The sequence below is a fragment of the Crocodylus porosus genome, unplaced genomic scaffold (assembly GCF_001723895.1).
Source record: "Crocodylus porosus isolate Cpor-Errol unplaced genomic scaffold, CroPor_comp1, whole genome shotgun sequence".
In the NCBI taxonomy this organism is placed as follows: domain Eukaryota; kingdom Metazoa; phylum Chordata; order Crocodylia; family Crocodylidae; genus Crocodylus; species Crocodylus porosus.
This window is the reverse complement of record NW_017728939.1, coordinates 6,830,937-6,844,832: the sequence shown is the minus strand read 5'-3', so window position 1 is coordinate 6,844,832 and position 13,896 is coordinate 6,830,937. Positions and strand designations below refer to the sequence as shown.

Here is a 13,896-nt window from a genome sequence, read left to right as displayed (position 1 = left end):
TTTTCGGTGTTAAACACCATCAGGTTCTCGTCTGCCCATTTGCTGAGCTTGTCCAGGTCAGCCTGGATCACCCGCCTATCTTCTGGTGTGGATGCTTTGCCCCAAGGTAACATGGTTACCTTGAAAATGCTACTCACTTCTTATCCTGGCTATGGATTGAAGCCTGCAATTTGGATAACAAGTAAATATCCAGGTTTCATTTACCAGTCAATGTTTTGTACTGCCACCTACCACCATAGCATCTGAGGACCTTTCATACAAAACAGACTAGTGAAGTCCAGAGTTGAGGTTCTTTTTCCTTTACAGGTTATTGTTTGCATCTTGTTCAATACAAGAAGCAAAGCCACCTGAGCCTGGCCTATATTTTTATTAGTAAAACCTAGCTGATTAGGGATGTGGTTTTTTTACCTGTACGGCTATTCCAGTACAAGTTTTGTGGATGCAGTTGTTTGGTATAAAGTGCTGATACAGTGCAATGTAGGACACAAAGACAAAAGCTGACTTAGCTACACTGGCCAAAAGTGAGAAGAAGTGACTGATGTTGCTGAACTGAAAGAAGCTCCTAGTGCAGATGCTGTTAATCACAGCAAATCTACGTATTCACCAGCACAGCTTGTGACACTTGTGATTTTACAGTACTCGGCTCTGCCAGCCTAGTTGCCGTCACACTACAACTTGGACGTTAGTGAATGCTGGTACTCCTACACTTGTACAATGCTCCTAAAAAAGACTCAGATTGATGCCTCTTTCGGTATGGTAACAACACACTGTAGCGGTACACAACTGCTCATAATGCTAGAACTGCATCTGCTTGGCGGGTCGATCATTTTAATTATACTAGTATAGTTAAAATGGTATAACTTTTACGTGTGGCAAGCTCCTGGAAATGGACAGTTAAGAAATAACCTGTCCATAATACTCTCCCTCACCCCCAATCTAAGGAGTTAAAGGCTAGTTTATGACCTGAAGAGGGAGAGCAGTTTATTAAACTTCAGTTTATGCATGAAGTTAGGTGCCCAAAATTGGACCCAGTCCTCCAGGGGAAGCATTATGAGGGAGGAGTAGGAGTGGAAAGATTACTTCACATGCCTAATACAAGATACTTCTGTTGACTTGTGTTAGTACAATGATTGCTTTATTTGCCATATTGTGACAGTGCTGACTCAAGTTCAGTTTGTGATCCCTTATACTAACCCTTTTTTTCCTGCAGAACTGTATCCTAGCCAGTCATCCTTTTGTGTTGTGTTTGCACATTGATTACTCTTGCCCAAGGGTACTACTCTTCAGTTTTTCTTATTGAATTGCATCCTATTTATTTCAGACCATTTCTCCAAAGGGTCATGTTTGTTTTGAATTCTAACTTTGTCCTCCACGGTTCTTGCAACCCCTTACAATTTGGTATATGGTAGTGCTAGGGTGACACTGTAACCCTGACAATCCAGGAATTATGCGAGGCGACTTCTTAGGGTGATCTCTTTTATCAGATCAGCTGCATAGTTAGGATAGAGTTAGACACACTTTCTAATACAAAACATTCTTCAGCACCCCATTATGCTGTTGGTTTGATAAAAGATACATCACCCTAAGACACCCTTGCCTCTTGTATAATTTGGTATATGCAAATGTTATTAACTATATTCTCTATTGCATCATCTAAGGCATTAATATCAATATTGGATAGTGCTAGACCCAAAATAGTCCTGAAGAACCCACATATCTGCTTTGATGGTAAAGCACAGCTTACTCTGGGTGTGTCATCCAACTAATTGTGCATCCAACCTTGCAGGAGTTCTCCAAGGCTGAGCTATGTATACTTCCCTGATCCTTCTTTTTGCTCCTTTTAACAGAGAAGCAGTTCGTCTGACCTTCCCCGGTTTCCTAGAACTGCACCTGTCCTCTGTGAGATCTCAAAGATAATTCTTCCAGCCAGGCTCCCATGTACCACTTGAATGCATTTTAATTACCTTGGCAGCAGTGGGATATGTATAGCTCTCCTCCCCCTGCTTCACCTATGGCAAGTTCAGTGTCTTTGGGCAATATGCTTTGTAGTTGTACGACAGGATCGATTGTGTCGTTTTAGGAACAGGGTAATCAAGGATTTGTATAGACTAGTGTGGATAGGGATGATCTTGCCTTGAGCAGGGTTTTGCACTTGATGATCTCCGCAGGTCCCTTTCAACCCTGCTTTTCCCTGATTCTGTGAACTATGCAGGGTGAACTCCATCAGACCCAGCCCCTCTGAAGAGTAGCTGTCCTAACATCCTTCCAAGCACGGCGATTGTTGAAGATCTAACCTGAAAGGTTGACTTTAAGTGGGATCGTTCTCAAAGAAATGATGCTAATTAACAAACATAATTTCTGCACTAATTGGATTTGAACCAATCCATGCCTATCTATAACTCTGTGGCTGTCAATGTGCTGTATGCTGCAGCCACTCAGAACTTAAAAAGTGACAGCAGGAACAGAAGTGCAAGGGAGTAATCTTTATTTAAGTGTTTGTGACATCTCAGTGCTACAAGCAATCGAGGGCTTTTGAAATGCAGTTGTGCTGTTCCCATTCTAGCCGGTCATTGGCAGCAATATGCATATTGGACACTCACAGGAGTGACATTTGCCATGCCAGCAGCCCCATGAAAGCGCTCTACAGCCATTGACAGAAGTGCAGAGAGCTTGAAAAGTGCCCGATTGCATGGCACATAAACCCTCATGTGATGAAAGTTCGGATGAAAGCGCTCCAAAGTGGAGCACCTTCATTAACTTCTGTCTGTGCCTGTGCGCGATCAGGGCTGGGCTGGAGGGGGAGGGAGCTGCAAGGGGGGAGGCAGGTGTTGGGGGCAGGATTGTCCAAGCTTCAGGTTATCAAGGATAAACATTTTGCTGAGGAATAAAACATTAATGATCTGAAGGACAGCACTACCCCTTGCTGCAAGTTTTTTCACAATGAAGGACAGGCGAAGCCTGACTCTCCAGAGACTTCACCCTTGAGCACCTGCTACCATTTCTGCCCAAAGGGAAGAAGGAAATGCACATCAGGACCACTCCAATTTGGTAGCATTTTATGCCCACTTTGCACAAAGTTAATGGAAAAATCAATTCATCCCCTCTTCCTCCCCCACCCCGATGTGAAGAGGTCTTTATCAGCTGTACCAAGCCTGGCCATGCATGGGACATCCTCCTAGTCGCCTCTCTCCAACAAGCTGCCATGAAGGGAGACGGGATTGGGACAGAAGTGGGATCTCAGATGGGAGCTAGCTAGCATATTTAGCCTTACAGGAAAAGCTCAGGGAGTGACCTTTCTTTGGCTTTGCATTCTTAAGTAGTAACAGCTCTCTTCTGCCGGCGATGTAACGAGGTATCTGTTTTATTATTACACTCATTAGTGAAGCCGATAACTTATAAAAGGGGCAACTGTCTTGAGGACATAATCTCCCACTGGAAGAACACGTGTACCAGAGGGAAGCAATTAGGAGTGCCCCTGACCCCATGAAAGCAGCACATGTGCTGCTGAACTGATCGCCAGCCGCAGGTTCCCAGCAGGCAAGTATCAGAGCCGCTAACTTGAAAGGGATGTTCATCAGGGGACTGCATGCAGCTTCCACCATCATTATATTTTTTACTTGCCGCTCAAGAAAGTGGGAATGAAAGCCAATTTCTTGACCAATTTGAGGTTTTCCACCATTGCAATGAAAGTGGGGGATGAAAGCCAATTTCTTGACCAATTTTAGGTGTTCCACCATTGCAATGGGCCAGCTAAGCTCCTGGCATTGGCTTTCCACCTTAACAACAATGTTTTATACTTATACCTTGTGCCTTTCCCATGAAGCACCAGACTTGTATATAAGCTGCACAGGGAGCTAAGCAAGTGCCATGATCCCCATTGTAGAGCTGGGGAACTGGTCACGTGCCCAACAGGCAGGCGGCAGAGCTGGAAATCCTGGCACGTAGCTCCAGGGCCCCAGTTGCCAAACAAGTTTGGTTACTGCCCAATGAGGCAAAAGAGCAAAGTGCAAAGGGGTGAAAGAATCAGCATGCCAGAAGAAGATTAAAAACGGGTCTTGGAAGGAGGATTCAGGTTCCAGAAACTTCAAGCATTCCTTTTCTGAGACCGCTAACCAGGAGGTGAGGCTCAAAATACTGGGAAAAAAGATAGCAGCCCTACAGGGAGAAGGAAGCCAAGGGACCAAGCTGAAGAAGACTGGATGGAGTAGGGACGGTGGGTCAGGGAGGAGGGGTTCTTATTGCTCCTCATCCCCCAGGTTAACCCCCCCGGTCTCTAACCTCTGCACACTGGCCGCTGATCACTCCAAGCAGCAATCATGTCGCTCACTCTCTTGCAGGTGATGCTTTTGGACCCTTGTAAATCATAGCCTTCATTGCAGGTGAACTGGATGCTGGATCCTAACCTGGTAGACAGAACCAAAGTGGGGGATTAGTACCTGAAACGCTGCCGGGGCCACCACATTTGTCACTTGCTTTCTTTGACTACACTAGTGATTCTTTAATCGGTGAACAGAGACAATCCGCTGGCCTCTCGGGCACGGCATGGGATGAAATAAGGACTTGCACTTTTCCCGTGCATTTGCTCGTGTTGGCCTGAGGTGGTCATAGCTTAACAGTGGGCGTACGTCTTTCAATACAACCTCAGCAGAATTTTACTAAATGCTGAAGTACAGAGTTTGGCCCCGAGAGATTACATGCTCCACATTTTTATACCAGAAAAATCTTCACATCACACCAAAATGTGTGTGCTTTGTTCTACAGCTTTAGATCCAGATCTGCAGCCGGCATAAATCAGTGTAGCCTCTCCAGTCACATGAAGTGACACCAATTTGCCCCAGCTGAGGATCCAGCCCTTTGTATTTAAGCACTATATTGGCAATGCCTTTTGTCTCCCCCACCCCCTTCCAGAAATCCCTTTTGTGGATTTGAAGGGAATTTGATGGTTTCAGGTTAAATTGATAGGCATATTTTAGGGAACAAAACAGCCATTGACAAAGAAATAAGATTAAATATTGATCTGCTGTTGCTAACGGTGGGCTGATTTATTCTTACGCACTTTAAATGAAGGCCAGCGAGTACAAAGGGGACAACTGCATTGTTTTAAACTTTGGAAGGAGAGAACAATTATGCAGCAGCACATATGCTTATTGACAAAAGATTGCACGAGGGCTCTGGGAAGTCGCCTGAGAAACCACGGGGGATGCGACCGTGCAGCGACTCGCACTAACACGAGAAGGGTTTCTGTTGTTATTGTTGTTGTTTTAAACCGCTCTTTCCGCATTTTGCTTGGGGGGGGAAATGAATTATAATGAACCCTGGTTGCACAGTCCTGGTTAGGAGGCTGACTTTGACAAGAGAAAACATTCCCGGGGGGAATTCATTATAATCTTCGCTTGTCATGGTATTGCACGCACGCTTATCTTTCTGTGCTATTAAATCAGAGCAAGATTTCCCAATATAATGCATTTACAGGTGTACACTGGGTCTCTAAGAAAGCAGGCTACATATAATGCCAAAGAGACTTGATGGTGGTTATAAACAGGATCTTTAATTGCATGCAGAGCACATATAGAAAAGGTTCTTACCTAAAATCGTTGCCTATTCTTTTGCCTCTCTCTGGAATCCCAGGGTCTGGACACATATTATGTCCCTGGGACACACCAACCTGAGTTACTACAAAGCAAAAACAGCACATACAGAGAAAGAATAGTACAGAAAACATATTCTTACATCAATCGTCTTGGTGGATGTGGAGAGAAAATGGGCAATTGCTAGTTGGAATGCGTTTCTTTAAAAAAAAAACAAAAAACTATGGAAACAAGCATAGCTGAAATCATTTCAGCTCAATTTTGGTATCAAAGTGGTTTACTGCTCAGTACAGCTAGTGACATGGCTTTCCCTCGTTCCACTACAGAAGCACCTTTGGAAAAAAGGATTCTTACATTTTGCAAAATTACACCAATTAAAGAGCACATTTCCAAAGCCCGCTATTAAAAAGGCCACCTGTGACATAACAAGGTGAGTGTCTAGCACCCATCAAAACCCATCTGACTGATGCCAGTGAAGGAAAACAACTCAATAAAGGTGGATGTGTGATTAAAAGGAGAGGGGGGGAAAAAAAAAGCCAGTCTAGGATTTTAAAAGCAGGTAATTTAGTTTGAATATGAAAAGTTGTATGGAGCAACCTTGATGGAGCTGCCTATAAACAGGAGATCTAAAGAGGTAATCAGCACTGGATAAACACATTGCCAAGCCTGACTTGCCACCCCCCTCCCCTGCTTTCCTCTTCCCTTCAGCCTGTCAAATGGCGCAAACAAGCATAGACACTGAATGGATAAAACTTGGATGGCTCCCGACAAGGATGAAATGAGAGCTGGCAACATGTTGATTTCAATTCTGTATTCCAACAACAACCCCCCCCCAAAAAACCTCATGCATAATAATATCGGACAAAGGGACAGTTTTGTCATGGAGCGCTTGAAATTTATATGATTCAATTTTCTCACGTCGCAGAGGGGAGGGCGCAGGGAAAATGTGACATCTCTTGGCAATGATGCTGAAGCGATGGAGCATGAAACATAAATGAGCATGCTTCCATCCTACTTCTGCCTCGCTCGCTAAATGGAAAGTAAAATCTCAATTACGCTCCCGAATTTATGCAATTAGAGCAGGACTCCCAAGAACACACAAGGCCAGATGATGGTACGATGACGGGAAGTGCGTCCTTCCCGCAACACGCGTGCTCCCTGTTTTCAGAGCTGAGCAGTGCGGGGCATGCTACAAGAGGGGTGGGTGGGTGTGAATATTAATATGGGGAAAAGATGCGCACGCACACCAGCTATGGGAAGAGGGACTGCACAGCATTGAGCATGCTAAGTGCGAGGCAGCTCAATATAGCAATTATTCACTGCACAACTAAAGCCCGCTTTGGCTGGCAGGTGCTACAACTGCCAAGCGCCCGAGACACTGGTGTGCTCAGAGGGACAGAAGGATTGATCTGCTCCTCTTAGTGAATGGCATCAATCTCAATGCCCAAAAGTCGCTGCTGCCAAGAAATGCTAGAAGCCTTAATATTACTGGTGTGAAAGCAGCTGCCCCTTCCGGTCAAGCCCTTGAGGACTGGCACTATCTACAGCCCATCACCATAATATCCAAGTACCATAGTTGAAATGAGAGACATGGAAAGTGTAACAGCCATCGCCACTCTTTGGCTTCTCCCTCTCCATCTGAGCCAGTTCATGCCCTTTGCTACTTCTGCTCTAGGGAAAATGTTTTACTGCTGCCCCAATGTACCAGTCACTTCCATTAAACTACTGCCCTCATCTGCACTGAAAGCCAGCAGCACCTCCATTGCTGTCCGCATCCAGACACATCCTTGAAACTGCACAGGGTGCCCCCACAACACCGCCGTCAGAGAGCAGCAAGAGCAAGACTGCTCTCTACACCCTGCAAGGGGGTTTGGGGGCTGTGTTGCATCCCCGGACAAGTCTCGGCAGGGTGGGAGACAGGGCTTTAGGAGGAATCTGGCTCCTTCAGAAGCTTTTCCCCACCCTATGGGCACACCGTACCATTCTCAGCACCTCAGATGAATTCGGAGACACAGGCTGAGGACCGCCTGAGCAGGCAGGAAGACAAGCACAAAAAGAAACAGAGCCGTTAATGTGGCATGCACTTCATTTTCCAATGGCTGCATTTTTCTAACAAAACATCACTGCCATCTTCCATTTCACTCGGGGAGTCCGAAAGCATGGAGAAGCTGGGTAGGAAGATTTCAGGTCCTCCTTTGAGCAGAAGAGCGCACTATTCAGATCATATCTGACGCCATGACTCTCATAATTGAGTTAGCCGTTACAAAAATACCCAGTTCCATGAATGGGCACCTCCCTTTGGTGTCAGAGCTATATAATACTTGGTGGTATTGCTTTATAGCGAGCTAGTGAATAGTTCTTTCAGTCTGAAACGTGACCACTTGCACTCTCTCCACCCACACCCAAATGTCACGCTCTGACAAACGGATGCTCAAAGCAAAACTCCAGGGGAAGACTCCACTTTTTACCAGGATTCAAACAGTAATCAGGTGAGCCTCTAAAACTAGCATGACTATGATGTGAAGTCACAAAGAAGGCCTGGAGCGAAGAGAGTCTGCCAGCCTTAGTGGCTTTTTCTGGGAATTTGATCCAAGTTTCACGTTCTTAAGAAGATTTCAAAGGAGAAGAGTGTTGGTGCTTCCATTCGGCACAGCTCTGACCGCTTAGCTGAGGACTGGAAGCATCCAAATATATTAGGTACCAACCTATAAAATCAGAGGAATGATAAAGGCCTGATACTGAGATGCAAACCAATGTATTAGCTCAGGAGGCAATCTGTTTGGATAGGCTCTTTTTTCCTTAAAACAGCTTAAGTGCTACTTATGACCAGGCCACTAAATAGATCATGCTCAGCTAAAGGATGCACGTTCTTCTGTTGCTGATCTCCCCAGGTTCAGTGCACCGTGATGGTGTTACATCGATTACTGGAAAAAAATCACCTGGAACTGGCAGCATGGACATGGGGCTCCAACAATTTGATGCTGAATGGGCATGGCCATAGCGGAGACAGAAAGTTCAGGATAAAAATCCTTCCCGTATCCAGGCATAATGTAGGCTTGTTTGAAGAAAGGAGTTAGGTTTGCTGGAAGCAACAAGTATTTGTGTGGTATGTGAACCATAATATAGGATGTTATCTCTTTAAAGGTGGGGGAGGCATTTCTATGAATGGCATCGTCCACCACATCGTAACCTCAGACAACACTGACCGGCTAGATGTCCAGGCTGAAAGAAGTGCATCACTTCTGGGAAAAGATAGGTCATTGGTAGGGTTAAGTCGTGCGTTCGTTCTTTGGGGTTTCTGAAGCAAGTTCCACCTCTCTGCACTCGGATGATATATGAATTGCCTACTCCAAAGAAAGTCTGTCGGGCCCAATCTTCATTCATCTTAACAAATGTCTTACAGGAAAAAAAAATAAAGAAATGGTCTCAAACAGAGCTCAGCAACCTGGGGCCAACAGGCCAGACCCATCCTGCAGATGTGAGGCTTCAGCAAAGTTCAGAGGTGGGCACTTTCCCCCACAATGCTGCAGCGGTTGGGGGGCACGGCAGCAGCAAGCACTTCCCCCGTGCCACGGCGGTGAGAAGTGGTAGTGGTGGCCACGTCCTAGCGTCTGCCTGCCTACCTCTGACCGGAGCACGGTCATTCTGGTCTGCAGACTGAAAAGGTTGCCGACAACTGGTCTGTAAAAGAAAGGGAGGCCATGTCAACCTCGCTGGCATAGTACATTTCACTGGCATTCAAGGGGTTAAACTCAGAGGCCTCTCCCTTCCTTTCTACATTTCATTCCTGAGCAAAAAGATCACTGATTTGTACAATGTGACCCACACATTGTAACGTCTATGGGGGTGGGTTAGCATTTAAGCACTGATCAGGCCTTCCAATTTCTCTGTAGAGTCAACTGCAGTGTGGAAAAAGGGATCTTGCTTTACGCTGTTGCTTTCCTTCCCTTGTCCTCAAGAGACTATTACGTGATCTGGGTATCCTCCAGAAACAGTGACCCCAAGATTATTTCAACTCCATTCCACTAAGTTTTCTGACTTCTTGAATTGAAGGAGGGTGCATCTGAAACCTACAGTCACATAAGGAAGCAGGACAAATGGAAACAGGTAAAGCCCAAAGAGGCTAGAGGACCAGCCGCCAGTTAACCATCGCGCTTGTCAACACTGGTAGCAGTTAGCTCATGTATTGTTAACAGCCGCATGATCAAGGCAGAAGGCAGGGTACAAATGCACCTTACAGACCAACTAACTCAGAGGTGCATAAGATTTGTGAGCAACAGCTCACATCATCACATGCTGTCCCCAGCATCTCATGACGCAAGCTCAGCTGTATCTCAGCCTTTAAGGTGCATCTCTGTCCGGCCTTCTGCCTGACTTCAAACAAACATTGCTAACTACCTGTCTCACACAGTAAGGGTGGATCCTTATAGCAAGAAGGTGAATAAAAGGGGGAAGACAGGAGAGAAAGGCACTTAGGTGCCTGGGATACTGCAGTGCAAAAGAGGGAAGGTGCATTAGATGGTTCAGCCAAAAGTATCTGGGCTGGCTATGAAAAGCACAAGCCTTCCCTGTCCTGTTAATTATTTTTTAAAAGAAAAGAATACTTCAGCTTAACTGCACACGAGGCTACAAACTGCATTTGTCACGCTGAGAATCTGCTGGCAGATCTGCTTTCATCTTACGAGAGATTTGACTGTTCTCAGCCCAGGGCTCCAGCATCCCAAAATGAGCTCCTCAAGCTTACAGGGGAAACAATAAGAATTAAGATCCTAATGAACTGTTGACTTTATAAATTACAGATTGAAGAGTTTCCCCCAAAGGGATGGCTCCCCCCTGCCCTTCCTCCTCCTCTTTTCTCAACTCAAATGTCTTGCCACCCCCTATTCAGGAGCATCCAATTGTGATTGCTTTATTTGCCAAGGTAATTTACTTTGTCTACTGAAAGAATAGCTAAAAAAGGATGATCCTCCACTTTTTTTCCCACGTTAATAAAGGAATTTCTTTGACAGGTCCCCTGGGGGCAACATTTTATTGAATTTAGGATTGTTTAATATGAGCTACAAGATAAAAGAGGAGCATCTAAAAGAGAAGTACAGAAAAAAATCAAAGTTTCTCAGTGTGAGGAATGAAGGCAGGACTTGAAACAGTCTCCTCTAGTTAAAAATAAGATTTCAGCCACCATTTGTTCTAAGAGATTAAATTAGGCTTTATGATCTCCAAGAGGCTGACTTTGTCTCCAGTTAGACCCATGCAGGCCTCTGTGAGGTTTACAGGATGCAGAATTCATTCCTAAAGTATAAAGGGACAATTGACTGGCAACACGCTATACCTTAACAAAAGTAATGTTGGCAGTGATCCCAAGGCAGGCGAGTGCTTCACCACACCAAGAAATTTTAAGCATATAAGCAGTTTCCAGGGACTTCAAGGATGCAGCAAACATGAATCTACTCACATACTTGAAATCCTACAAGCACTAGTCGATTAGTAGGTCTGGGGCACGTAGATCTGGTATTAGAGGCGAGCACTTCCAAAGTGGCGGGAACTTTCAGCTGCAGGTCTCTTCTCATTCCCGTCTGGACTCCAGGGGCTCTGTGCTCATACATATTCATGCATACATGTCAAGAGAAGGTATTTGCTGAGCTGCCAGATCGTAGCATGTAGAAGAGATGGATTTAAAAACAAGAGCACTAAAAGCAGGGAAGAGGGAAGTAAGAGCCTATCCTCTCCCCTGTTCTCAGAGTGGAGTGGAGCCTTCATTGCTGGGGTGGGGGTTGCCACCAATATCGAAGCAGAGCCTGCAATCTTAGTCTCATTTGATGCAAGGAGCCTCTCAAGTGCTAAATCATATATAGCTGACAATCCTAAAACCTTGGAGGCCTCTGGGTCAAAGTAGGAACGCTAATCCAAATGTCTCATCCAATACCTAGCTCTTAATTAAAAACGCTTCCAGGACCTCGGTCCTGCTGAGAAGCTTTGTGAGCGGTGAGCGAAGAAGTGACCCATCTGAAGCATTCCTTCCTCTGCCCTGCATGTTCGAAACTATGCGTCTAATGCTAGTAATCCAAAGCCTAGTTCTCCATTACTTAGCACCTTCTGCACTACTTTTGTAAAACGACTGCAAGAAGTGCAACACAATGGGAATCCAGACTTCCAAATTCAGCCATCCGTGTCCATCTTGGATGGATTGCACAAGTGCTGAAGATCCTGCAACTCACACTGAGCTCACCAGGAACTGCAACCTTTCAGCACCCCTGTAATTCCTTTAGTTGGGTGCTTGATGCATTTCTAAGCAAATTCTTCAACTCTTTTCCAATAAGATTCAACAGCAACAGATCAGGTCCATCCTATTCAGAGATCAGAGAATAGTTTTGCACTGCAGGCAGGAGAAGGAAAAAGGCGTTCTACTTTCCATACTGCATTAAGTAGTTGGGGGGAAAAAATACAAATATTGCATACAATATCCAAGCTAACTCTCTAGTTTCAGGAACACTGAAGATGTTGACAGTCACTCTCAATTAATATGCACAAATTAAAAGCTACTCCTAAAACATAATCCCCTAAGTGCAGTCCCAGCTTTAAACTACATTTCTTACAGCTTATTCTCCAAAAAGCAAGTCCTTTAAAAACAAATGTTAAGCAAGATGTCCAATTAATTTTAAGGAAGGTGAGCAATATGCAGTAGCTGATTTAAATTTCAAATTAAAAATGCCTGACCACAATTTCAAATAAGAAATTTTACACCAGCCTCCCCACCCCCCAGATAATTATTTCCCATGGTTCCCACCCCTAACACACAAACACAAAGACTTGTTTAAGGACACAAAATACAGTTTGCCTCCACATGAAACATGCAGGATTTAATCTCGCCAGTTGGAATCTGGCAAATCTCCCATGGCTACAGTTCAACAAAGCAACAATTCTATGAAAAACCTGCAGGATACTAAATATGTAGCTGTAAGTTGCCATATTCCTGGTTCTATAAGGAATAATATTCTGGACAGGTGCAAAGTCCATAAAAACATTACCAGGAAGAAAGGCTTTGGGGACGACTCATGGTTTAGGACTAAGAGAAATGACTAGAGACACCTAATGCACAGGTCAAACGGAACGGTACCAGCCCGCAACACCGGTCTTGTGATGCCTTACTCACCCCTTCTCAACTGTGCTGTGGCCCCTAATACATGTGTGTTTGTAGACACACGAGTATACTTCTGAGTCATGGTGAGCCACACAATCCGAAAAGCAATGCGGGGGGGGGGGGGCTATAAAGTTTTGGGAGACATTCCTTGAAGATGAACAGCTTTTCCTGTAGTCCCCCTTTTTCTTATGGTGCATTTCTGCTGTTGAGAGATTGATGCAAGTGTGATGGCATCAGCCGTGCATGGAAGCGGTAGGTTTGAGTCCATGAAGGAGGCACAGTCAAGGGCAAGTTTATGTTGAAAACACAATGGTTGGGGGGGGACCTGGCTGGTTACAGAAAGGAAATGTGTATTATAGTTCCCTCTCCCCAGTCCATTGCAATTCAAGAGTTTGCAAGCTACGCTGCCTCCCACAGCTTCCCGGGCCAGATTTATAAAATATGATGACAAGGTTTGCACTAAGCAAGATACTGGACCTGGACTAACTTGGAGTTAGTCATCTTTTATCCATCAGATAGGGACAGCCTGGCCAAGGCAGCACAACCTTCCTTCCCACTGCTCCACTAAGGTGCTTCAGGTCTAGACAGATGTGCCGAAGAGCAGGATTAGAGACCTGCAACCCAGGCCCCACACAATTCTTAGCATTTCTTCTGAGGGGTCCTGCTACCAGACCAATTATAGGCTTATTTTGTCATCTAGAAACCAGGTCTGAACTGAAAGCCATAAGCACGTCCACATTGTTTAGCCTTCCACTGTAAGTATTGCAAATTTATTACTTTATTCTACTGTCTCTCCCAACATTTAACAAGCACTGCCAATTGGAAGAGCCAAAGAGAGGGAGGAACCTAGTGTCCCGACACGTAAAACAGAAGCCCTCACACCCTCCTGTTAAGAAAACGGGTTCAGCCCTTCGAATAGCTGGATGTGAGCAAATTATTATTCAACATAAGCCAAGGCTTTTTGACTCGATACATATTCTCTCCTGCCTGAAACGTCCAGAACAAAAGCATCCCCTGGGCCCAGGAGTATCCTTGATCTTCCCATCTTGAAGTGTTGCAGAACCTGCATAAATAGCAAGGTGCCTCCCAACATACTTTAGCCATCAGTAAATGGACTTGAACTGAGTGTAGCTTTACTGGATCAATTTAATTATGCTGGAGTAGAACACT

At 45.0% G+C, this 13,896-nt stretch overlaps 1 protein-coding gene across 4 annotated transcripts in view; it reads right to left on the bottom strand.

Annotated features, from left to right (window-relative positions):
- CSMD2 (CUB and Sushi multiple domains 2) overlaps positions 1-13,896 on the bottom strand; it is a 640,139-nt gene that overhangs the window by 277,684 nt on the left and 348,559 nt on the right. For 3 of the 4 annotated variants that reach the window (XM_019547773.1, XM_019547774.1, XM_019547776.1), the window contains 2 exons: positions 5,586-5,673; positions 4,279-4,403 (listed from right to left, as the gene is read on the bottom strand). The exons of the other annotated variant lie outside the window; for it this stretch is intronic. In XM_019547773.1, coding sequence (XP_019403318.1) covers positions 4,279-4,403; positions 5,586-5,673 — 213 coding nt within the window. The remainder of the gene's footprint in view (positions 1-4,278; positions 4,404-5,585; positions 5,674-13,896) is intronic. 4 annotated transcript variants of the gene reach the window in all.